The sequence below is a fragment of the Colossoma macropomum genome, unplaced genomic scaffold (assembly GCF_904425465.1).
Source record: "Colossoma macropomum unplaced genomic scaffold, Colossoma_macropomum, whole genome shotgun sequence".
Classification (NCBI taxonomy): domain Eukaryota; kingdom Metazoa; phylum Chordata; class Actinopteri; order Characiformes; family Serrasalmidae; genus Colossoma; species Colossoma macropomum.
In genome coordinates, this window is record NW_023494785.1 from 3838260 (window position 1) to 3863937 (window position 25678).

Genomic DNA, 25678 nt, shown 5'->3' on the forward strand with positions numbered 1-25678 from the left:
CTGTGGATATTCCACTTAATGGATATATAAACTTGTAATATTAATACAAAATTAAAGGCAATAAAATAGTAAATAAGTTGCATATTTTCTTGTAGTTAGTAAATAGGTGTTTACTTTTGTGGTACCTGAGAATACTGACTGATGAGGCATCACAGTTTAACATGGAACTCGCTTGAGTTGATCATCTTTGTCAACCACTTGAAGGCAACTCCCCTTTGGTGAACTCAGAAAATCCTCAAGGACAGTTTTAGAATGCTTGAAATATTCATATGATATAAAGATGGTTCATATAATCAACAGTTTGGGTTTCATTGGGAAATCATTTTAACAGTTCACTTCACAACATTTCTGTGAGTGATGCCCAAATAGATAAAGAATAAAGATTCTTTCACTCAATTTCACTCACATATCTTATTTACAACAATAGTTCTATCCACTGAAAGGTACTTTAGAGAACCAGAAGTGTTTCTTCCATGGCATCACACAAAGAACTCTTTCTGGCACCTTTATTTGTAAGAATGTTTTTGTGGAGTCCCACAGGGTTCGATTTTAGGGCCTTTTCTTTTGTCTGTATACATGCTACCTCTAGGTTTATTTTTATCTGAGAGTGAAAGATAAACATGCATCATGTAAAATTGTGTTATTGTTCTGTAGGCCTTCATGTGTTAAATTACACACACATCTAAAATACAAAGAAAACACAGCCTTTCATGTTCTTGCTTTTTATTCATAACAGTATAAACAGTATATATTATTATGTTGTTCATTCAAAGATGCAGACATTTGAATTGCAGCAATTTTTGAAATGCCCGTCCTTAAAAACCTGTCAAAGAACCAAACATGAAGGAAGTTTCCCAAGCTGTCCAGTCAATCCCTCTGGACGTAATAAGAGCAGTGAAGAGTGAGGCTGAAGTTGACAGTTCAGAGCCATCTCTCTTCTCTATCTTTGATTAAAGCTGTCTGTTGCCCATCTCTGCTTGTATTTTGATTAAGGTTGCCTGTCTCAGGTTGTCTGGTAGAGATGGCCAATGCCACTGATTCTCTTTCCAATATGAGTCCAAGTAATACCAAGGCTAGTATCCTGATACTAGTGCAAGGGCTTTACAACAAAATTCCATGTTTTGATACCAATGCAGGAGCTTTGCAATACACATGAAATTCCATACTGTGATGCTGATTTTAAGGTAGCAAAATATAAATGAAATTCCTTGCAATACAAATACTAGGCCTGAACAATATAGACAATGTAGGCAAAATTCAGTATTGTGATACCATCAAATGCCATATTACAGTCCAAATAGTAGGGCTTCATAATATCAAACTCCCTTTTGCGATTCCAGTGCTAGGGCTGGACGATATGGACAAATTTCCAAAATACCATTCCAAATTCCAAAATTCCATATTCAGATTATTGGTTACAGATAGGGCTGCATGATATAGACAAAATCTCACATCGCAATGCAGTTTTTAGGGCTGCATGATATAGACAACGTTCCGTATTGTGATACTGATACTAGGGCTAGACGATATAGACAAAATTCAGTATTGTGATACTGTCACTAGGGCTCCACGATATTGATAAAATTGCATATTGCAATGCAGATAGTAGGGCTTCACAATATTGGTAAAATTCCCTATTGCGATTCCAGTGCAAGGACTGGGCAATATAGACAAATTTACATATTGTGATACTAACACTAGGGCTGCATAATATAGACAAAATTCCATTTCAAATTCCAAAATTCTATATTCATATTATTGGATGCAGATAGTAGGGCTGCATGATACACAAAATTCCATATTGTCATACCGATACTATGGTAGACAATATAGACAAAATTCCATATTGTCATACTGATACTATGGTAGATAATATGGACAAAATTCCATATTGGGATACAAATACTAGAGCTAAACGATACAGACAAAATTCCATATTGGGATACAAATACTAGGGCTAGACAATATAGACAAAATTCCAAATTGGGATATGGAAACTAGGATTGCAGGATATAGACAGAACTCCTTGCTGTGATACCAGTGCTATGGCTGGACATTACAGACAAAATTCCATATTGTGACGCAGATACTAGGACTGCACGACGTAGACAGAATTCCATATTGCGATACTGTTATGATGGACACAAAATATATTCAGGACTACACATTGCTGCATTGTTACTAGGGCAGAACGGTGCAGATAAAATTCCATAGTGTGATATTGATACTAGGGCTGTACGATGTAAAGAACATCCCATATTGTGATAATAGGACTATACGGCAGGGTAAATATAAAGGTAAATATTCAGATTATTGGATAAAAGTATCAAGATTTTCATCTGAGGTGTCAATATCAACATTTCCTCCCAGTCCTACTGTCTAGTTCTGTCTGGACCTCTTCGTGCCTGTCCCCATAGCTGAATGAAACCATGAACCTGCACCGCCCAAGCTTTTGTTTCCCCACAACTCATAGTTTGTCCACAAAGCACAAGTGGCAGTTTTACTGTGGAATGGATTGCTTTGCTGGTGGAAAATGCAACATTTGCTGGGTGCTGATAAGATTCTCTGCCAAGAAATTAAAGGGATGGTCTGAGCAAAATGCTAGCGTGGGGAATAACCGCTGAAAAGGGGCTAGCTCGTCCAGCTAAGGCTCCTGTTGAGCATTGGGTTCAAATCCCTGCAAAGCTGCGTCTGAGGTTAGGAGTCTTCAACTGGGCATGGTTTCACTAGGTGGGACAGAGTGCGTTCATTTCTCATAAACAAGTTAATTTCTAAGTTAACCTAAAAGAAGCTGTGTTTAAGTAGCTGCTAATAGGGCTGGGCAGTTTGACAATATGTCTCGTTATCATGATAAATTATGTCACAGTACAATGCAACGTTTTTCTGAACATATTGTGGATATCGTCATAATTTGTAGAACACTGACCGACTGTATGTTTCATTGTAAAGAGAGCAAAATTAGTCCTGCTTAACTGGATTTTACTGAGCCCTGCTGGTGACGTCACATATAAATAACAATAATGCAGGGCCACGAGTTAGTAAGGAGTGGGAGTTGGATAATGGCCACAGTTTGATAAGGCATGATCTCGTTCCCATGCCTAAGTCGTGGCCACAACTTAATTATATTGTTCCCAAGCTTTACTAAATCGAGGCCACGCATTAAGATCTCATTGCTACACATTATTTTTGTTTATATGGCATCTCACCAGCGGGGCTCTGTAGGATTTAGTGCAACACAATATGCCAAATATTGAATAAAAATAATTGCGTTCTCGGTTGTTATAGTATTTTTTAAAATGTAGCACTTCTCGTTCTTTTTTCTCTGTTCTAACTGATCAAATGTCTCAAAAAATAAATATCAAGACTTATTGCGTATCATGAAAATTTCTTGAAGTATCGCAATATTATATTTTTGCCATATCGCCCACCTCTAGCTGCTAAGTTTAATGTTTCCTACATTCATGATGCATCAGTCACTATGTTCTCTGATACCACATCAGTACAGTAAACTAAGCTGACATTGGAGCAGTCATAGGGTAGCTATGATTCAGTGACAATTTTCCAATTTTACAAGCTGACAAAGACTGTCTTAATGCACCGTTATTTCCTCTCTTCACTCACAGAGTGATGCTAGACAGTCAGTGACATGTTAGGCCAGTTAGCACTCTTCACCAAGCACACTTAGCTGTCCTCCAAAGTTATGTTAAGAGATAGCACCCTCCCTGGTTAGCAGCTCTCAGTGATTGGTTAACATTTGGACTTAATGATGAAAGATAGTGGTGCCATATAATGGCATTATGCTGACTTGGACTACAAGCAAGCTTGGATTTACTGTGAACACCATTAGCTTTGTTCAAACTTCCCTTCTGAAGTCAAAATGAGAACAGTTTACTGAATATCAGCAGTCCACATTTTTGCTCTCTCTCTACATGTTTGAAGCAGGGATATAGCCCTGAGGGCTGGTTTTGAAAACCACTTGCATAGTGCAATGGCCTGAAATCCAATTTAGCATAATGAACCTGAGTAAAATAGAAGTGTTTATGACTGAATTAAATTTAGAATCTATTGCTTTGGGGATAGAAAGATGATACTTATGTTTTAGAGAATGCAAAATCTAGAGAAGTTACTTGACCAGACATAGAGACAGTGAGCCTGTGTATACATTGACATCTGTATGCATGCAGCCCATTTGAAGCTTGCTTGATAGTTGGGAACAGAAGCCCAAAACATACTGAGCTCTAAGTAATAGATTAGTTAATGTTGTTTACCTGTTGAATGTTTGGTGTGTGGTGCACCTGTAGGGTTCACCTGGTGAGAGAGGTGCTGCTGGACCTGCTGGTCCAATCGGATTGCCAGGACGCACTGGACCTCAGGGACCCCCAGGACCAGCTGGAGAGAAAGGCGCCCCTGTAAGTACTGAGCTATCATCTGCCAACCAACTAGCCAACTAGCTAGCAAGCTAGCTCCATACATAATTTATAAATACAGAGTATTTCTTACCGGTACAGCTTTGCACTTTTGCCATGGTTATATTACAGGCAGGGGTTTAACTGGACAATAAAGCTCTTAAATACAGTTAAAGACAATCTGATAAACAAATATGGACAATGGACAGTATAAGGGCTGAGTTTCAGGTTGGAATACCACTTATATCAATAAAAGTTTAGTTAGGTAGAATGGAAAAAAAATCAGAAACTCTAGAAAACTTCCATGGGGCTCAAACAACTTTCTGGATCCTTCCGGCCAAGTGTAACCTCTCAAATTGCAGGCTTATTATTAATTCATTAATAATAAAAAATATATTATTTAATAATTAATATGAATTATCTGGTACTTACTAATAATTATTCGGTGACCTCTATGAATTATTTGGTACTTACTATAAATTATTCAGCAACGTCTATGAATTATCCTGAAATTGCTGTCTGGTATTTAGTAATTACTGTAAATTATTGATAACTACTATAAATTATTCAGTGTCTACTAGTAATTATCCAGAAATTACTAAAAAATGTTCAGCAATTGCTATAAATCATTCAGTAACTAATACAACTTATTCAGTAATCACTGTGGATTATTTAGTATCTACAATACATTATTAAGTTTCTGCCATGAATTATTCAGTATATACTATGAATTATTCAGTATGCGCTATGGATTATTCAATAGGTATTATGAATTATTCAGTGGCTACTATGAATTATTCAGTATCTGCTATAAATTATTCAGTACCTACTATGAATTGTTCAGTATCTACTAGCAATTATTCAGTACCTACTATGAATTATTCAGTAACTGCTGTAAATTAGTCAGTAGCCACTATGAATTATTCATTTGCTACTATGAATTACTGAGTTACTACTATTAATTATTCAGCATCGACTATAAATTTCTTTGCATCTATGATGAATTATTCAGGAGTTATTCAGTAACTACTATGAATTGCTCCATACTCTTCTATACATATAACTATTATACATATTATACATACCTTATACAACTACTACGAATTATTCAGTAACTACTTAAACTAATATGTAGTTATGGGAGTGAGGAAGAGAACAGCAGCACTCAAAGTTTATGAGGTTTAAAGGTTTCATCCCTAATTTCTGAAGATGTTTAAACAGAGTGTAAATGACACTGTTATGCGTGTGTTTGTGTTCAGGGTGAGAAAGGCCCACAGGGTCCTGCTGGTCGTGATGGAGTCCAAGGTCCAGTTGGTCTGCCAGGTCCCCCCGGACCCCAGGGACCACCCGGAGAGGACGGTGACAAGGTCAGTCCCGCATATGATGCCAGTCTGGAGCCCAGTCTCCGTCATCCCACTCCTCGGCCGCTCGCCCGCTTCTCTCCGGGACACACATCACACCCACCACATCCGTAATCAATCTTCATCACAGCACGCTCACCCCGACCATCTGCACGACACATCCGTCTCCCGTCTCCCTGCCTGCCTCGTATCCATCATCATCATCAGCAGCAGCGAAGGCAGCCTTAAATCTCATTAGAGCGGGGCGAGAAAGTGAACGAACGTCTCCGTTTCATCTTCCTCTGACACAGTCCTCCATCAGGATGGCCCGATTGCGCCAAATGGCGACGGTGCCGAGCATATGTGGTGCTTTGTTTGCCTGAATTGAAGCTTTTTTTTTTACAACGGTATAAATCTCTGACTTCTGAATATTTATGAAATTATTTAGTGCATAAAGAAATCTGAAACTTCACCAGTTCAGATATCTTTTGAATTGAGTCAGTTAACCCTTCCATGCTCTGCCCACAAAATAGGTGTGTTTATAGTGCGTTATTAAGTTCCAGTGTTATTTTTATTGATTTTATTGTGGTGTAATCAAGCTAACAGTAGCTCAGTGGCATCGCATTTTAAAGAGGAACCTCAACATTATGTAGCGTCTCTAAACAAACACTGTGGATGGTCATATACAGTGGTGTGCAAAAGTTTTGGCACCCTGGGTCAGATGGCAAAAAAGTGGAAATAAGTTAACACATGCTCTGCAGAGGATGCACTTGTGCACATTTTAATGCACAATTAGTGTTTTTTGGCTGAATTTAACATATTGGGAAAAATGAAACATGAAATATGGCCAGTGCAAAAGTTATAATTTGTTAAACTCCTCAAATAAATAGAAATTGTGCACTGAAATTTGCTGAAAAATTATTTATTCATGTTTCCTGTAGTGAATGACTTATTTTAACTTAGAGAATCATCAACACAACATTTGAGCAGGCGCCACCCAAACTTTTGCATTGTATTTTATTTACATATTTAATAGTCAAACATCTATAGAACCCTGACCTGAGAACAAATATTTGCTTTGCATGTAGGCTCTCATCTGAAAAGTAAGCCTATACTTCAATTTTTGACCAAAGTTTTCTTCCCTGCGGTTACCGGGTTCATTTACTCTCGCTCAGAATTAGAATTAATATCAGAATTAGTCGTAATGCTCATCCCTAACCGACACGGTTTTACACTCCTAGTTCCAGGCGTGTGTGATGTTTTATTTGCCCTGTTTGAAGCTGCCGTTCATCATTTAATTGCCAGGAAAGTTGCGCTCAGTGTGATCTTCCTCTGAGCACCTCTCCCCTCCACGCCTACGCTGCACACGCTGAACGCAATTATCCCACACCAGCGCGCCAAACAATCAATTACTGAAATCTCTCTCCATCTGAAGCTCTAATTTGCGATGTGTTTTGTGAGAGGTGGCACGCCGGGCTGCAGATCGCTGTTTCATATCTGCTGTGTCTTTTTCAGGGAGAAGTGGGTGAGCCGGGACAGAAGGGAAGTAAAGCTGACAAAGGTGAACAGGTGAGTCTTCATGCTCAGTGACCGCGATTTCTTTAAGTGAGATACAGTCCTGGATCATCACTTCTTTTAACCAGTCAGTGCAGTCTGGTGTCATCGACCTGTGCCTCCTCCCTGAGCCACCAGAACAGTCCTTAACTGAAGTTAACATTTACTATTAATCGTGTTGACCATGGGAACCCAAACTGGCCTTCTCAGTAGATTGAATGTGCAGGTACATGTAGGGTCACCAGATCATTTCAGAACATTTAGGTTTCAGGGCAGCATAACTATGTTTAAGGGCCAATGTGGGGCGCCTGACCATCACACCTATATGACTTTATTGGACAACCCATTCCACAACGATGGACGTTAATATGGAGTTGTGCCCATTCAGTGAAAAGAGCATTTGTGGTCAAGCACTGATGTGAAGACCTGGCTCACAACGGACATTCCAGTTCATTCTAAAGGTGTTCATTGGTATTGAGGTCAGGGCTCTGTGCAGGCCGCTGGAGTTCCTCCCCACCAAACTCAAACCATGTCTTTATGGAGCTCATTTTTTGCACAGGGGCTCAGTCATGCTGGAACAGGAAAGGCTCTTCCCCAAACTGTTCCCACAAAGTTGGAAGCATAGAATTGTGCAAAATGTCTTTGTATACTGTAGCATTAACATCACCCTTCACTGGAACTGAGGGGCCCAAACCCTGAAAAACAGCCCCAGCTCATTATCCCTCCTCCACCAAACTTTACTGTTGGCACTCTGCATTCCAGTAGGTAACTTATACACCTTATACACCCGTTAGCAGTGGGTGTGGCTGAAACACATAAATCCAGTTATTAGGAGGGGTGTCCACACACTTTTGACCATACAGCTTCTCATTAAGTAGTGGCTGCAAAGACATTTGCTTACATTCTGAACCTTTAGGTTACTTTTCAAAATAGCCTATGATTCCCCTAATTTCTTAAGGGTTCTCTCAATTTAGCAGGTTTATACTTATTTATACATATTTTCTATATATTTCGAATGATCATTTAACAATTATAACAAAAATAAATACATTTCTCCTCGTAATCTTTTGTGGGATGAACCTGCAAAATGCAGGACGGTGGTCACGGTAGATAACCATTTAAAAATTCCCTCCAAAACATGCAGCTTCTTCCTTAATATTGAAAATACACCACCAATGAATACATTCGATTTTCAAAAAAATCACTGTTCATTTAAAAAAACACTCTTAACAGTTTATATTAATGGCTAACTAGCTTGTTGAGCAAGAGGCTAGCTAATGTTAGCTGGCTAGGGAGTGTATTAATTATACTAATGCTAATAGGTAGGCTAGAACAGAGCTATTCAACAGGCACTGTTCTCCAGCTCCTGTTTATCTCCTCACACTGCTTCTCACGCTTCCTGTGACCTGTGATATATTATGTGTTTAATCACAGTGGAGTTGAACCGAACGGATCTTGCTGTACTGTGTGTAACTCTCCTCCGCCTGTTTTGTTTCTGTGTTCACCAGGGTCCACCAGGCCCGGCCGGTCTGCAGGGTCCTATTGGAGCACCAGGACCTGCGGTGAGTAAAACTAACTCACATATTAACATGCTGTAACCTGCGGTGTCTGAGATGCTAGATTAAAGTGATATTGCATAGCGCTGAAGCCACCAGAAGACGTGCTAATTCAAGCTCGGCGATAATTCAAGGATACACCAACATGCTGAGTTGAAATTTGTTATTACTGTTACTATGAGAGTTTCCAGTTTAGAGCAGCTGAGAGCTCTATCACCGTCATTTTGCTATTAATTGAACACATCTACCAGTACAAATTACATAGATAGTTAATTATAATTACATTTAATCTATATTCTTTGAATTAGCATTGCAGACATTTTTTCATAACAAAATGTAAAGGATGATTCTTATTTTTGCAAAACTATAAACACATCAATAGCTTTTCATCAATTACTTTAATTGTGTAATATTTCCTCTTCTACATGGAAACACGAATGTAATATGGATGGAAAGGTTTCTGGAGTAGCTTCTCTTGCACTGCTTACTTGTGTAGCTGCTGTCTCTAATTTGATTCGCTGTAATATGTGCTGAAACTGTGGCTAACGTTCATCTTTTCTACTCATGCAGGGAGCTGATGGAGAGCCCGGTCCACGTGGGCAGCAGGGTATGTTTGGGCAGAAGGGAGACGAAGGATCCAGAGGCTTTCCCGGACCCCCCGGCCCCATCGGCCTACAGGTCAGTCTGTACGAGCCTAGAGCCAACCTGTAGGCCAGTAATCACTCAGTTCAGTGTTCATTTCCATTACTTGTTAGCTAATGCAGCTAACGTAGCTAATACATAATGACAACTTGTAGCCACCAGTTTAGCACTGTGCTAACTTCATGACTAAATCATCACAGGTTCACCTCAAACGCCGTCCAGTTGTTAAGCAATCTCAAATGGACTGGTTTGTGTGGTTTTTGCTCGTGTGGGTTTTACCCAACATCTCTGACTCAGCCTTAGCAGCATTAGCATGAAGTCAGGGGCAGTTAATTTTTCAGAAAGCTGTTCATTAGTATTCATTGATTTGCCTTTGAGCCATAATTGGGGCGCGTTCAAGATAAGCACAGATTTCAGGCTCATCTACTTTGCTCATCTTTGTCATTATTAGTCGTACTACACACGATGTTTAAAGAGCAGATCTGCATGGAACATGTAGTTTTCGAACATACACAGAATTCGTGATGTGGATGGCGAACAGGTGATGATCCCCAGCATTACGGTCTCCATCATCAGAAGCATTTTGTTCTTGAAGATGTTCTAAGTTGGCTTTAAAGCTCAAAGTAACCATGTTATCCAATCTCAAACCTGTATTTCAGATATTAAAATACCATTATTCACAAACAGCAGTAATATAAGTAAACTAATTAAGACATTACAGTATATTTTTTCAGGTTACTTACTGCTATAAGTAGTCCATGACCCCTTACCTTTATGTCTATAGCTCAGTGCTGTCATAATAAGAATTAAAGCATCCATTGTTCCTCTAGCAAGCAGTGTCAGCAAGATGAGGCACTAGCATCTTCCATAAATGATATTTTTTCATATCATCATAATCATATTCATTGATTTTTTATATAAAATCATCTGTGCACCTCTGTCTCTCCATCTATGATATAATTTTCATGCTTTGGATCCAAAAAGAATCTGATGGTTTTGCTTTCTAATAGGAATTGGCTTAATAGTACCCATTAGAGACCAATAGTTTCCTGTAGGACACCTTTAGATCCCATTAGGAAACCATCAGATTTATCTGGAGTCAGTCCCAGAACAACTGTTAAACCATTAGAATCCTTTACACTGTGATACCAACCCACAAAAACAGTAAATACCATTATTGACTATTAGACACCAGCAGGAACCAACAGAAACTTTTACTGGTTTTTATGTTTTTTTTTTTTTAGAAGGGCTGTCTTGTTAACTGCCATGTTAGCTTGGTTAGCCAGCTATTAAAGCTATGTGGTTGCTGACAAATAAGCAGCTTTATTTTAGTTAAAGTGATGTCATTTAACATTAAAGTGTGGTAGGTCATCTGCAACTTGACTGAAACTTGTTTTACAAAGTTGTAACTGTTGCAGAGTTGCAGAGGAGTTTTAAGTGAATTGCAGGACAGCTTATAACATTGTAGCCTTGTTAGCTGTGGTTAGCCATATTTATTTCTGCTTACAAACAGGTAACAAGAGCCAACCAACCAGATTCCCCAAGAAAATGTTCTGAGTGACAGCCAGTACAGAAGCTAAAACAGGATAAATGTCAGCCTTCACTTCCAGTTAGTGGTAAACAGAGCATAGACAAAGACAACAGATGGATATATGAGGGATGAGTATGGCTGTAACTTCCAGCAAATACATGCATAGATGAGGAGACATGCTGTAATTTAGTCTGTCATCATGTCAGCCGTTCTATTTGATAATGATAAAGGAAGCAGCCAGTCAGAAGAATCTTCAGTCTCTCCGTCCTTCATAAATACATTAGCCGCTCGCTTCTGTGGGGTGGAATCGTCTCGTGGTAATGGAATTACATCGACTGCATCGATAACTCCCCCCAAACCGCAGTGCCTCCAAACCTCCGAGTCATTCGACTCTATTGAGTTTTAATTGGGCGTAATGCACTTCCATTTACATTTCATTAATTACATTGACTGGACTGCTCCAGTGGGCATGAGGCCATGGTGTGGATGCTCTCAGTGGTCCTTAAAGTGAACATTTTTTTGACAGTTTCCTCCCTTTCAAGTTCACACCAACTTCAGTGTCTGAAGTTTGCTTCGTTAGCTTTGTGCTGAAGCTGAAGCTACGAGAATACAAAGTTATGAACAAAACTAGGGCCCAGTTCACTCACTAGATCCATTTCCTTGCTGAACAAACCAGCATAGGTTAGCATTACTGATCACCACCAAAACCAGCATATCGCTGCTGTTGGAACAAAACATTGTATCTCTATTTTTGTCATTTTTCAGTTTTTCACCTCATTTGAAAATGCCTGTTGTCCTCTACATTGTCTGTAAATTTCATGATGAATGGACCAAAAGAAACGGCCCAAAATGACTTGAAAAAAGTCTGGTTCCATTGACTTACATTAAAAGTAAAGTAGGTTTTTTCCTTCTCCTGTAAAGTTAATATTTTGGAGATACGAGGTTTTGTTCCAACAACAGCGACATGTTGTGTTTCGATGCTCGTCAGCCAGTATGACCATGTTGAGGTGACCAGCTAAACGAAATCTAGACCAGCATAAACCAGCATAGACTGGCTTAATAGTGATAGAATAGTGAATCAGTACAGAACTGTTTCACTATTCTGTCACTATTAAGCTGGTCTATGCTGGTCTAGCGCAGGTTTGCAGCAATGGAAGTTGATACGCTGATCACCACCAAAACCAGTATATGTTGTATTTTGATGCTGGTGTGCTGGTCAACCAGTATGACCATGCTGGGGTGAGCAGCTAAACGAAAACCAGGCCAGCACTAGACTAGTATAAACCACCATAGACACACTTCAGACACCAAACACGTCTTGGCCGATCGACTGCATTTGGAGTGAGGGGAGAGTTGTGTACATTAACTATCATATATTTTGCTTAACTGTCGATTTAAAGAGCATTTGTACTAATGTCGTCTGATCTCCTGACCCCCCCCAGCTCAGGTCCCAGGGCACGTAGGTGTTTGGCATGTAAATATCAGACAGAATTAGACTTCAAATGTGCTCGTGGCAGCTGGTGACGGACCACCTTTGAATCGTGGCCCTGCCAGAAAGTCTGGGGAAGCAATTAGGGGGTAAATGTCAGGGATCAAACGCGTGGGACACCTGAGTCACGAGGCCGGCTCATCCGTTAGCGGCCGTTTAACGTCTCTAATGAGACACGTGCCTCATATTTGGCCGCTTCATGACTTCTGCCTCGGGCCTCTGCTGCGTTGGAGGCGCAGCTCTATCAGTGGGAAATGGAAAAGAGGCTGTTAAATTCAATCGGCCATTAATTAAGCTCAAAATGGTGTTGGCTTTCAATTAGCCATTTGCGAGAGAGAGGGAGGGAGAGAGCGAGAGTGGCTGCAAATGAAAAGACCAGAATAATAGCTCTAGCATCTTACCCAGCGGGTCTCGACACAGCTGGCCGCTTTAACCGCAGGAAATAAACACACTGCCCGTCGAAAGATTGGGGACGCCTAACTGTTTTCTTTGTCAGTTTGCTTTAACATATTGAACACAAAGCTGTTTAGATGCTGCCATCTCTCTTTGAGGGAACAAAAGCAAAGCAACAAATAAACAACTAACAAATGGTCTATAACTTAAATGAGCATAGTTTATTTCTCAGTTATGCAATAACTGTCCATGTTAAAGCCTTATAGTGTTTATGTGAAACAGGACTGGACATGTAAATATCAGTGACAGTATTAGTGACAGTGCTAACCTGGTAATTAAGCCAAACTCTGCCCATTTTATATGAAACTGATTGATGAAGTTAAATATACCCAAAATATTAACACACAGCTGCTTTATGCCAAGTAAACGTTTGCAGGAATTTCTTTCTCACTTTGCAAAATTATGACAAGTCCTGCCTCCCCTAGTTACTGTTGCTATGTCCATCAAACTTTCGTCTCAGGCCTGTGAACGTACAACATTTTATTATTCAAAAACAAACTGGATTTATTTGTTTTATATATGTTCAGTGCAGACAAACAACGTCCTCTCTCTGTCTCCTTATTCTTTATCTCTCTTCCTCTCCCTTTCTCTCATTTTCTTTTTCCTTTTTTCCTTCTCTCTTGCTCTCTCTGTTTCTCCTTTTTCTTTCTCTCTCTCTGTTTCTCTCCTTTTTCTGTCTCTCTCTGTCTCTCCTTTTTCTGTCTTTATTGCTCCTTCTTTTTCTTTCTCTCTCTGTCTCTCTGTCCCTCTCCCTCTTTTTCTTTCTCTCTCTTTCTCTCTCTGTCTCTCTCCTTCTTTTTCTGTCTCTCTCTGTCTCTCCTTTTTCTTTCTTTATTGCTCCTTCTTTTTCTTTCTCTCTCTGTCTCTCTGTCTCTCTCCTTTTTCTTTCTCTCTTTCTCTCTCTGTCTCTCTCCTTCTTTCTCTTTCTCTCTCTCTGATTCTCTCCTTTTTCTGTCGCTCTGTCTCTCTTTTTTCTTTGTCTTTCTTTATTGCTCCTTCTTTTTCTTTGTCTCTTTGTCTCTCTCTTTCTTTTTCTTTCTCTCTCTCTCTCTCTCCTTTGTCTTTATTTATCTCTTTCTCTCCTTCATTTTCTTTCTTTCTCTCTTCTTTTTCTTTATCTTTCTATGGCTCTCCTTTTTCTGTATCTCTCTTTCTTTCTCTCTCTCTGACTCCACTTCATTTTCTTTATCTCTCTCTCCTTTTGTTCTTTCTCTCTTTTTCTTCCTCTTTGTCTCTCCTTAACTTTCTGTATCTCTGTCTCTGCTTTTTCTTTATCTCCCTCTTTCTCTCTCGCTCTGTATCTATCTATTCTGTATCTATTCTCTCTATTTTTCATCTCCTTTTTCTTTACCTCTCTCTGTCTCCTTCTTTATCTCTCTGTCTCTTCTTCATCTTTTTCTCTTTCTTTCTTTCTTTCTTTCTTTCTTTCTTTCTTTCTTTCTTTCTTTCTTTCTTTCTTTCTCTCTCTTCTCTACCCTCTCTCTGTTTCTCTTAATTTGCTCTTACCCACTTCCCCATTCTCTTTTCTTCTGTTTGTCTGTCTCTTCTCTTTCAGTTTATCTCTTTAGTTTTCTGTCTTTCTCTCTTTCTTCTGTTCTTCATCTTCACCCCCCTCGCTCTGCAGTGGAGTGTTATTGCTGAGCTTTGTAACCTCGTTTGGTCTCAGTTTTTCCTTTTTCAATCTGAAGCGTCGTCCTCTTTCCTCTTCCATAACGGCTCATTTCTGCTCTTTGGCAGCTTCAGAGAAATGAAACCCATCAGTATTTTCATCATGAAGGAGAATTCAGAGGAAGATAATGCCCTAGTTGCCCCCCTTCACGTACATCACACACACACACGCCTCAGAATGTCTTTGGCTAATGTCTCTGCGGTGGGATTTGTTGTAGGCGGTAAACAGCAAACAGAACACAGTCTACAATTATGTTGACATGGGGCTCAATATGTATTCAGTTAGTTCGTTTTATGTTTATACAACATTGTCCTTCAGATATGTAAATCGCTCTAAACAAGGGTCTGCGTCGGCTCCCACCTGAACAATTTACAGATTAGTCCTCATACTGTACTCATGCCCTCACTAAGACGGGTTCACTGTATGTGGTCAAACCTCAGCACCTCATCTATAATAACTAAGCCTGCATGCAGTTTTGTTTGTAGGACGGTAACCTTACAGTTCTTGTATTTTATTTTTTGAGGTCCAGTTTTGACATTTGTGTGGTTTTTATTCCTTCTAATTAAACAGGCTGTGACTGATAGTGACTGATATATGCAAATGAGCTCTGCTCTGATTGGCTACCTCGTTCAGAAAAGCAGTCCAGGCTGAAATGCTCTTTATAACTTCAGGCAGAATGGGCGGGGCTAAACTGCTGTACGCTGCGCAGGCAGATATAAACTACTGTGCAAAAGTTTTAGTGCCCCTGGTCAAATGTACATGATTTTGTTGATTTTATGAGCAAACATAAGTTCACAGTTCACACACAGAGAACACACTTCTGCACATTTTTATTGCAATTTTTGTTTGTGCTGAATGTAACATATAAACATTGAATGTGTTCAAAAATTATGGCACATTTTATGTTTTTTCATTTATTTTAAATAGAATTAAAAAGGGCTAATAGCTTAATTGAGAGTTTTGAATTTTTAACAATATTTACAGACTACATCAAAAATTTTCATTAAAAAAAAGTTGAAAAAAAATACATCTTTCCAAGATTTGGACACCTTCAAACTAATCTTAAGGCAAATGACTAAAACATTAATGTGTTCTTCCTTACAGGGTCTTCCCGGACCACCAGGTGAAAAAGGAGAGAATGGAGACGTTGGTCCAATGGTACGTATGTTGTACAGCCATCACAGTGTTTAATCATAGCATCAAAGTGATACAATGGAATACAGCTATACAAAGATATAATGCTAAGGCTAAAGTAATCCTCCTTATTGCAGCACAGCACACATTATTTTGAAGAAAAATCAAACCCAGTTTATAATCCAGACCCTAATACTGCATTCGTGACCACTGCAATCTCTGACATCTTAATCTTGGAGCTTCCCACTTCAAAGGCTTCATACAACTTCATTTTCTTTTTTTTTAAATGGATGCTCACAATAATCTAGCCTTCGTCTGGCTGCTGTGGGAGTATAATATGCTGTTAAAAAGCTTTTACATTGCAAGTAAAGAGCTGTTTGGTTGGTGCTTCATTAGTATTAACAGTGGATGAAGGTTATGGCAGTTCACTGTTAATGTAGCACCAAAAACGACATGAAAGCTTTGATTGAAAATCTTAAGGTTGAAATTATCCAGGTATCACTCTGCATTTAGATGCATGAACACGAACTCTGCCTAAAAAGCTTAAAACACACCAATATAAAGTTACGTCACGAACGCAAATCAAAGAACTCAGAGCTCTTGAGTAACTCCAACTTTCCAAGTGGGAATTATGGTTTTCATGACTGTTCAAATGGATTATTTTTATACTTGGATGTCAGTTTCTCTTTGGTCATGAGTGCAGCATTAGACGCAAGCTTAAATGTAGGCCTATGACTAAGCCTCACAAGCAACAAACATCATATACATGATGCAATTCAGATGTAAATGAATCTTGAATAATACACCATCTCTCTCAACAGGGTCCACCTGGTCCTCCCGGCCCGAGAGGTCCGCAGGGTCCTAGCGGAGCAGACGTGAGTCCCTCTCTTGTATCTTGTTTTTACCAGCCAACAATTTTACAACCTTTTATTTGTACAAGTAGTTGGAGTATAATGTGTGAAACCCATTGAGAGAACCTATCAAATCAGCTAGAATTATTACATGAAGGTCACTCACTGACTAATATTTATCTCTTGTGGTTTTTAATGTAGTTTTTCTAAACTTTCTTTATTGGTGCATATTTAAATTTTAAAAATAAATTAAACAAATATTAGTATTCTCAATAAAACAAAACACTTAATTGGATTTGCCACAAGATTGCACCCCTATCTTTTAAGGCCTTCAGGATTAGCTAGAACACTGTCAACCTAGTCAGTCATAGTTGCCTTAAGTGGTGAAGTGGCTTATATTAAAATACAAATGCCATATTTAGTGATTATGTCTTGAAATAACCACTTAAAAGGTAGACCATACAGTCATTTTTGTTGATGTTCAAAGTGAAAACAACTTATAACTTAAAAATAACTTCACTTATCCTCTGCACAGAACACATTTAATGCCCTATCACTGTTTAATTGCTGAATTTAACATTTTGAAAAAAAAAAAAAGAACATGAAATATGGCCTGTGCAAAATCTATGGCACAATTTAATATTTTAAGTTTTATTTTTTTCCCAACATGTTAAATTCAGCAAGTAAACAGAAATTGTGCATTAAAATGTAAAGAAAAACTCCATATTTGAGCTCCATGCAGAGAATGGGTTCATTTATTTTGCTTAGAAAAATCAACAAAACATTCAATTTGAGCGCTGGTGCTCAAACTATTGCATATGACTGTATAGGATATATATGAATGGACTGCTGAAACTGCAGTCCCACAGTAAAAACTGTTCAGACCTTAGTTATTTACAAGGATTATGTTACAATCAATTTAAACCCAGTGAATTAAATGAGATAGTAATAAGCTAAATATGTACAAAGTCGTCATTTGCAGGGTATTTTCTATTGGGAGGTGTCTGCCCCAAACCCTAACACCTAAATTTACATTTGAAAAAATAATATTTTTTTTGTACTTAAAACATGAAAGATCTTTTGAAATGAAGTTGAAAGATTTATTTGTTCATTTTTTAATAAAAAAACTTTAATCAGAAAATGCTGTGCCACGTTTTTATGTCACTACCGAAACACCATGAGTTTTAGTCTGTAGGCGGAGTCTTATTTTAGCCACGCCCCTGCATTTTATAGCAGGAAGTGAGGTCCACATGGTGAACAGTTAGATCTCATTGATTTAATGAAAATGTGCCTCAAAGTCTGTAATTCAGTGTGGGACATTAATAATTGTCACTACCGAAACACATATTTTCCACAATTAAGTAACCTTTTTAGCATTTTAATAAAAATATCATCATTTTATGTGTGTACGGCTGTTCAATGCCATGGTTGCCAATCAGGTACCCGCTGGATTTTTGAGCTCAAAATGAGCTAAAATTGTCACTTCCGAAACAGTCACTACTGAAACATTTGGCAAAGTTTTGGTAGTGTTATGATTGGTTTGGTAGAGACAAAATGGCATGTTCAAAAATAAACATAATTAAGGTATAGGGTCACTCAAAACAAACGTGTTTTAGTCTAAAGTCCAAGATCAGTTAAAAGTCAGAAATGTGTTTTCTTTGAAGAGACTTTGAACCAATTTGGTAGAATAATCCATATAGGATATTAAGGATAATATCAGCTCCTTTGTTCATATGTTATGCATAGTCTTCAGTAATTTTATGGAAAGTATTTTTGAGGAATTACATTGCTAAAAACTCTTCATGCCAAACCAGGACAATGTTGTTTCAATTGTGAAAATACCATGTAGATGTGAACTAATCTGCTTTATTGAATCGTAGGGCCCTCAAGGTCCCCCAGGAGGTATCGGAGCCATGGGAGCAGTGGGAGAGAAGGTAAGTAATGCTGCCTGATCCCAGCAGGCCTTATCAGCTCAATCCACCTTTATAAGCCCGGAGCTACAGTTCAGCCTCAGTACCGTGAGAAATGTGGCCCCGCTCAGGCCTCCATGTGCCACTGTAGCTCTCGCTCTCTGGAAGCCGTCCATTTCAGGTGTCAGCCTTTTGTCAGAGTTAGTACCCCGACACCATTAATGCCTTCTTTACAGCCGTTCCAACAACACTCCTTCATTTTGCCTGCTATTTGGCAGCTCTCTTCTCAACCATCAATATTTAATATGGTGGCTGACTACTGTGATGGCTTTGGAGCGTGAAACTCAGGATGTTACCATCACGCTGAGAGCTCCAAGAATAGCCTCAGCTCACTGTGACTGTACAGCGATGACCGTTTCAGCCCTAAGCCAAAAAAATAAGAAAGAACTTTTTCGACTGCAGGTCCTGTTATTTTTGGCCACGCTGCTGTCATGCGTAATTACAGGGCTTTTTTTTTTTTTTACTTTATTTTTGACCAGCAGTGCCTGTTACCATGGTAAAGCTTTTAACCAATGAAATCTCTCACAGGGAGAGCAAGGTGAAGCCGGCAATCCTGGACCTCCTGGAGAGCCTGGAACTGGAGTAAGTAGACTGTGTGTGAGCTGTATTTGTCTCTAATATGCTGGACTGAATCAATTACCAGATTTGTGAGGTAATTACCATAATTTCATGCCTCTGAAACAATGCACGTTTGCAGGAATCCACTCAAAGCCATTCTGAGCCCTTCATAAAGACATTTTAATACTACAAAATGAACCTCATGCTGATGTAGATTGGTCAAAATTATGATTCCGTACCTGTATGCATGTGTTCAAGTTCATGTACATGTATAACAGAATTCCTATTTGCAGACATTCCATTAACATCCAATACCATCAATATACAGACAGAGCATCTCAAAATCATATATAATGTTTCTAGACACGTTACATATGCAGTATAAATTCTATCATGCAGTATTCATATAGCAGATGTATAATAGATGTACAGTCTGAGGGGGAAAATGAATCTGATATGATTTATCTAAATGTAGCCAAAGAAAATGGATTCATAGACCCGAGCTCACTATTTATCAACTATAATATTCATGAGGTGAAATGACATAAACCTGTGGAACAAAGAGCCTTTCATGCTTTAGCTGCCTCCAGAATTCCATCTAGTATTATTGTCATTTTGAGGTGTGCCTCAGGGGCGTGTGTTCGGCCCGCTCATGTTTCGTGATTTGCTCTGCAGGGCCCTAAGGGTGAGAGAGGAGAGAAGGGCGAAGCGGGACCACCTGGTGCTGCTGGACCTGCCGGACCTAAAGGACCACCCGGAGATGATGGCCCCAAGGGTAACCCTGTAAGTAAGCCTGCCACAAAGCTCTACAGATTACATTAAAGGCGAGTCATAAACATAGTCATAAACTATTCAAAGGCTCCTTACACTGGGTCATCTACTGGACCGGGCCTGCTAGCAGCCCTTACTGTGGTACTAGAGCAAAGATACAGAGGTGATTCGCTGCTCTAGAGTGATATGCTATCATTGCTTTAATACATTGTCATAATTTGCCTTCTGCGCATATTATATGAATGATACATATAGATTATCATACAAAAGCAAGTGTAGACAGCATGCATACAACTAGCAGTGTATAGTAAATCCATAAACTGTATAGAGAAACAGTAGTTAATGGACTGTTTTCTTATTAAGCTTATTAACTTATGTTATTCATTTATTTTTCACCAGTTTCCTGATTTTATCTTAAATAGTTTATAACTCTGTTTTCATAGCCTTGTTTAAATGTGACACTTCTTTGCTTCACTTAAACAATTAGACATCATGATATACAGATTGTGAATTGTGAAAATGTATCATGATGTTACCTTTTTGCCATATCGCCCACCTTTTCTTTGCCCTAGGCCACAGCTATGGTCAGGGATGCACTAAACATTGCTTTAAACCACTATAAAAAAGAAATACTTCATGCTCTTTTGGTGCTGCAGTCTTTTCATTGCAGCTTATTATAGTTTTAGATGAATATGCTAATAAAACTGTGGGAATATTAACTACATCTTCAGTTCCCACATGTTCTTACATGACTAACTCACAGCTGCACATTAAAAAATCAACTTATTTCTTTATTTTTGTATGACTTTATTAGTATAAGAGGTATTAATGAAATTCTAAACTGCTGTTTTGTTGCTGTAGGGTCCTGTTGGCTTCCCTGGAGACCCTGGTCCTCCCGGTGAGCCTGGCATTGCTGTGAGTATCTGTCTGATTTTATCTGTGGACTATTCTGTATTTATTAAATCTGGATATCTTTACACAGGAAAAACGCAAAGATGCTTAAGTGATAAATCTTAAATGTGTCGTTTAATTTTGATGTTTAATTTAAAAAGAAAAGTAAATTTTAAATGTTGTGAAATGCCTCATTTAAAATAGATCTGCCCGGCACAGTCACAGTACATAAAAAAGGATTTTAATAGGTCTGGATATTGGCTCTGTCTCTGCTCTGTCACTCTCTAATCTACAACACCGCTCGCTCTTTCTTAAGGGAACTGATGGCAGCCCGGGAGAGAAGGGAGAAGATGGTGAAGGTGGTCAACCTGTAAGTACCCGAATGTCTTTTATATGTATATCCCTGCTGTTGGAACAAAACCTCGCACCTCCAAAAGGGTAACTTTACAGCATAAGGAAGAACATTTTTAACTTTAACAGAAGTAAATGGAGAAATATTTTTTTCCAAGTAATTTTGGATCATTTCTGTTGGTCCATTTATGAAATTTTGACACAACATAAAGAGCAACTGCCTTTTTCAAACTAGGTCAAAAAAAGAAAAATGAAAATGAAACGAAAATGGGGATATATGGTTTTGTCCCAACAGCAGCGGTATGTATGAAGCAGCATCAAAACCATTGCTGTTTTTACACCATTTGAAAATGCCAGCCTGCTCAGAAGCTTCTTAAATACAGAACCAGGTGTATAAAAGGTGTTGGGAATCATTTTGGCTGTAAAATATGGTACAAAGTGAAAAATCCTCTGATAAACCCAGATGCACATCCAGCCTTACATCTGCGCCACCTTCAGCTATGTGTACATGCGCAGAGCTACAATTTGGGCTCTCTTATTTCTCTAATATGAGTTGGGACTGTAGTTCCCTGAGCGTCTCCTGTAGTTAATGTTTATGAGAGATTTTCAGCTTAGTTGTAGTTCCCTGCTGATTTCATTGCTCTGGGTAAATTATTGCTTTAGGTAAACTTTATATTCCACCACTAATTTCATTCCACAGAGTGAAGGGAATAGGGGAATATTGCAGTTTCGCTGAGCCAGAATGTATTTGCTTGAGGTTGGTGAAATATTACTACAAAACAAAGGATGAAGAACGTGGCGCGAGAGCATAAATTGCGATGCTTATTAACATTTATGAATGCAATTTGGATTCTCAAGCCAAGAGGAAAAGGTCTAATTTACCTTTTATTGAACTTAACGTATTTTAAAACTGCGCTTTTAAGGATTGGTGTCGCGTAGTGAGCTTTTAATGCGCCGCCCTATCTACAATCAGCGGCCGTATTAAAGTTTAATAAGGAGAGATTTCTGGTGCTATGAAACCTTTACGTCCAGTCTTCTCTTCTCTGATTAGGGCCTTATAATCCCAGCGTCATCCTATCACACAGCCGAGTAACTCGCTAAATTCGTCTCGTGGTGCGTCATATTCCTTCGAATATTCAGCTGTGTTAAGTTCAGTGTTTGTCAGATTGGATCCAATTAATTTTCAGATAATTGGATGTGAATTATCAGATAATTGGCGGAGGTTTATTTGACCGCTCCTCAGACAGACTCTGCTCTTCTGCACACAGAACTGAAGCTTGTTTGCATATAACAAATGTTTTACTTCTGGGAATCATCAGTGCAATTATGCTACCAGTCAGAAGTTTAGGGGCGAGTTTTACAAATACTCTTAATACAAATGATGAGGTTCAAGCAGGTTTATTTACAGGAAACAATATCAAATATTAGTGACAAAGCCACACTCCACCTGTTTGATCCCCTTGTTGTGATGTCAGGACTCATCAACACTCAAGCCTATCAGGTGTTTAAACCATTTTTGGGCCGTAAGAGTTTCAATATGTGCTTTTAGCATAGTTTGTAAAAGAAAAATCGTCAAAATTTATTATTATTTTTGATAAAACCAAAGAAAAGACAAGGAGAAAAGCTGCTTTAAGAAATCTTATTTATTTGTTTCTTATTGTGTTTATTTCCTATTTCTTATTGTAAAATGTTCATTTCATGACATACACACGTTTAAGCATTATATTTAAGCAGTAGTTGCTGGTAACCCTGACAGTTTGTGTTTGTGTCTGAGTTAATGTTTGTGTTTTGCTCATGGCCACTGCTGTCCCTCTGCTTTAGGGTCCTCCTGGTCCATCTGGAGAAGCTGGCCCACCAGGACCTCCAGGCAAAAGAGTAAGTAAAACCTTCACTTTATTAGTCTTACTATCGTTGGTTTATCTGAGACTGTGAAGGTGGCCTATTCACTCATATTGTCTTAGAAGATCTGCTTACATTACCCTGAAAACCTTTTAATAAACAGTTTTCATAAAGAAACTTTCAATGGAAGGTTCTGGCACCCTAAAGAACCTTTCAATGGACAGTTTAAGCACCCTAAGGAACCATTCAATGGACAGTTCTAGTACCATTATGAAGCTTCTTAATGGATGGTTCTAGAGTCAGTATGAACCCTTTAGTGGGTGGTTCTAGTACCCTAAAGAACTTTTTAATGGAGGGCTCTAGCACCCTAAAGAACCTTTCAATGGATGGTTTTAGAATCCTAAAGAACCTTTCAATGGACAGTAGAGGCACCCTAAAGAACCGTTCAATGGATGGTTTTAGAATCCTAAAGAACCTTTCAATGGACAGTAGAGGCACCCTAAAGAACCGTTCAATGGATGGTTTTAGAATCCTAAAGAACTTTTCAATGGACAGTTTAAACACCCTAAGGAACCTTTTAATGGATAGTTTAAACACCGTAAAGAACAATTCATTTAATGGTTCTAGTACCATAAACATTTTAATGGATAGTTCTAGTGTCAATATGAACCTTTCAGTGGGTGGTTCTAGTACCTTAAAGAACTTTTCACTGGAAAGTTCTAGCACGCTAAAGAGCCTATCACTGGATTGTTCTAGTACCCCAAAAGACCTTTCGATGGATGATTCTGGAGTGATGAAATGTTTTTCCTAGAACCGAAACCGTTTACACTGTATAAAAAGTTGTTGTAACCTTTTACCAACTAAAAGTTAGCAGCAGGTTGCCCTAAAGTTTTGACTTAAGTGCACTAGTTATTAAAAGTCAATAAAGTTGACCCCAAGAGCAGCAGAGATAATCTCATACTTCATCATCACCTCTATTAGCAGGCAGACATCTTTAATTAGTCAGAGTACATTAAATTGAGTCACGCCTTCATTTAGAGGCGAGGAAACTGATTCATCCTCAAGATCTGGGGTTGTACCGCTCGGACCCCTGAGCAGTGAAGTCTTCAGTCTTCCGTATTCAGACTCAATGTAGAAACATATTATTTGAACTCCTAAGAAAGTAAATCCTTCAGTGTGTATAATTATTAGAGCTGTTGACATTTGAGCTGAACAGAGCCTCCACTTCTTCCAGTGTTCTTCACCCTTTTATTACCTCAAACTTTCCTAATCTTCTCCATCTTCCATTTATCTGAGACTACCGCAATTCACTCTCATTCACTAGGCCTGCCTCAGGACCAGCCTGTGGGATTTGTCCAAAAGCTCCTTGCTGTGAGAACAACTGCTATTAGTCTGATTTTCAGTGATCAGTGGTGTCTGTTTTCCCCAGACCAGCACAGATAATCTCATACTTTATCATTTCCTCTGATTTATGAGCTCATGCAGTTACAATTACCGTTACATCCTAAAGCTTGTGATCCGTCAGAGCAGATTTCCTCCGTTTTTTTGGTTTCTCGAATGTTTTATTAGAAGTTGACGCACTGCTGTTGTTTTTTTACCCGTTTGTAAGCCAGCACTCTCTACTTACGCCAGTCTGATGTGAGCCTGTTAGATAATTAGTCAGAGTGATATTGAAGTGCCCACGTTCTGTTTTTTATTTAGTTTATTTTTCCCCTGTGGTCCACTTATGATGTTTGTGTTAGTAATTATTTTTTCCATGATCATTTTCCAACCTCTCTTTAGAATATGACTGAGGAATGTAAGGAGCTCCGTTCTGATCGGCTGCCATGCATTCAAATACAGTCCAGGCTGAAACACTCCTTATAACTTCAGCATGAAGGGGTGGGGCTAAACTGTTGTAGACTGTAGACTCGCTGTTTTTTGTGACATCACAAAAAACAGTGAACACAAAAATGTTTTTGCAGCTTAGTTTTCATATGAGTTCTGTATGGACTGTGGAATGAGTGGTATGTTTTGAAACTATAAAGCTACACTAGGTTGTGGTCTGTGCTGGACTATGTTTTAAGTCCTGTTCCCCCTCGCTCCTGCAAGATTTCATCCTGCTCCAGCAGAAAATTCAGAATCATTTGACCCACTCCTGCCCGTAACCGAAACTTTTAGTCCCGCTCCCACCCGCGCAGTTCTGTCAAGGCAAACTGACGTCCAATAACTGACAGTCTATTCAGAAATACATGATCCTCTGCTGAAATAACACCACAGTCATGTTCATCAGGTTCACTGTGAGTAGCTTCACCAAACGCTATTTATTCCCAGTAAACACAAAGCAGGAATTAAACCACAAAGCGTTTTTTTTGGTGTTTTGCTGGGCAGCTGTGGCCATCAGACTGAAGGCTCTGCCATCTCTGTAAGCTACAAGACATCTTTGTCTTGTATTGTTTATATATGTATATATATATGATTTAGATCATTCTACTTTATTTAGGCTATTCGTTAATTTGTAGGATTTCTCTTCATGCATGTTTCATCCCGCTCCCGCCTGCAGGGGGCTGGTTTCCCGCCCGCTCCTGTGCACTAGCCGCGCTCTCAGATTAGTCCCGCACTGCAAGACATTGTGGTGGGTATGGTTGTGGTGAGAGTGCAGACCTCTACTCTGCACCACTGTATGAGGCTAGT

At 38.9% G+C, this 25678-nt stretch overlaps 1 protein-coding gene across 2 annotated transcripts in view; it reads left to right on the forward strand.

Moving 5' to 3' along the window:
- The window catches only part of col11a1a (collagen, type XI, alpha 1a), a 166563-nt gene that overhangs the window by 121044 nt on the left and 19841 nt on the right, over positions 1–25678 (forward strand). For both annotated transcript variants that reach the window (XM_036581528.1, XM_036581520.1), the window contains 13 exons: positions 4302–4409; positions 5666–5773; positions 7262–7315; positions 8809–8862; positions 9427–9534; positions 15745–15798; positions 16596–16649; positions 18506–18559; positions 19124–19177; positions 19829–19936; positions 20786–20839; positions 21132–21185; positions 22988–23041. In XM_036581528.1, the coding sequence (XP_036437421.1) occupies positions 4302–4409; positions 5666–5773; positions 7262–7315; positions 8809–8862; positions 9427–9534; positions 15745–15798; positions 16596–16649; positions 18506–18559; positions 19124–19177; positions 19829–19936; positions 20786–20839; positions 21132–21185; positions 22988–23041 (918 nt within the window). The remainder of the gene's footprint in view (positions 1–4301; positions 4410–5665; positions 5774–7261; positions 7316–8808; positions 8863–9426; positions 9535–15744; positions 15799–16595; positions 16650–18505; positions 18560–19123; positions 19178–19828; positions 19937–20785; positions 20840–21131; positions 21186–22987; positions 23042–25678) is intronic.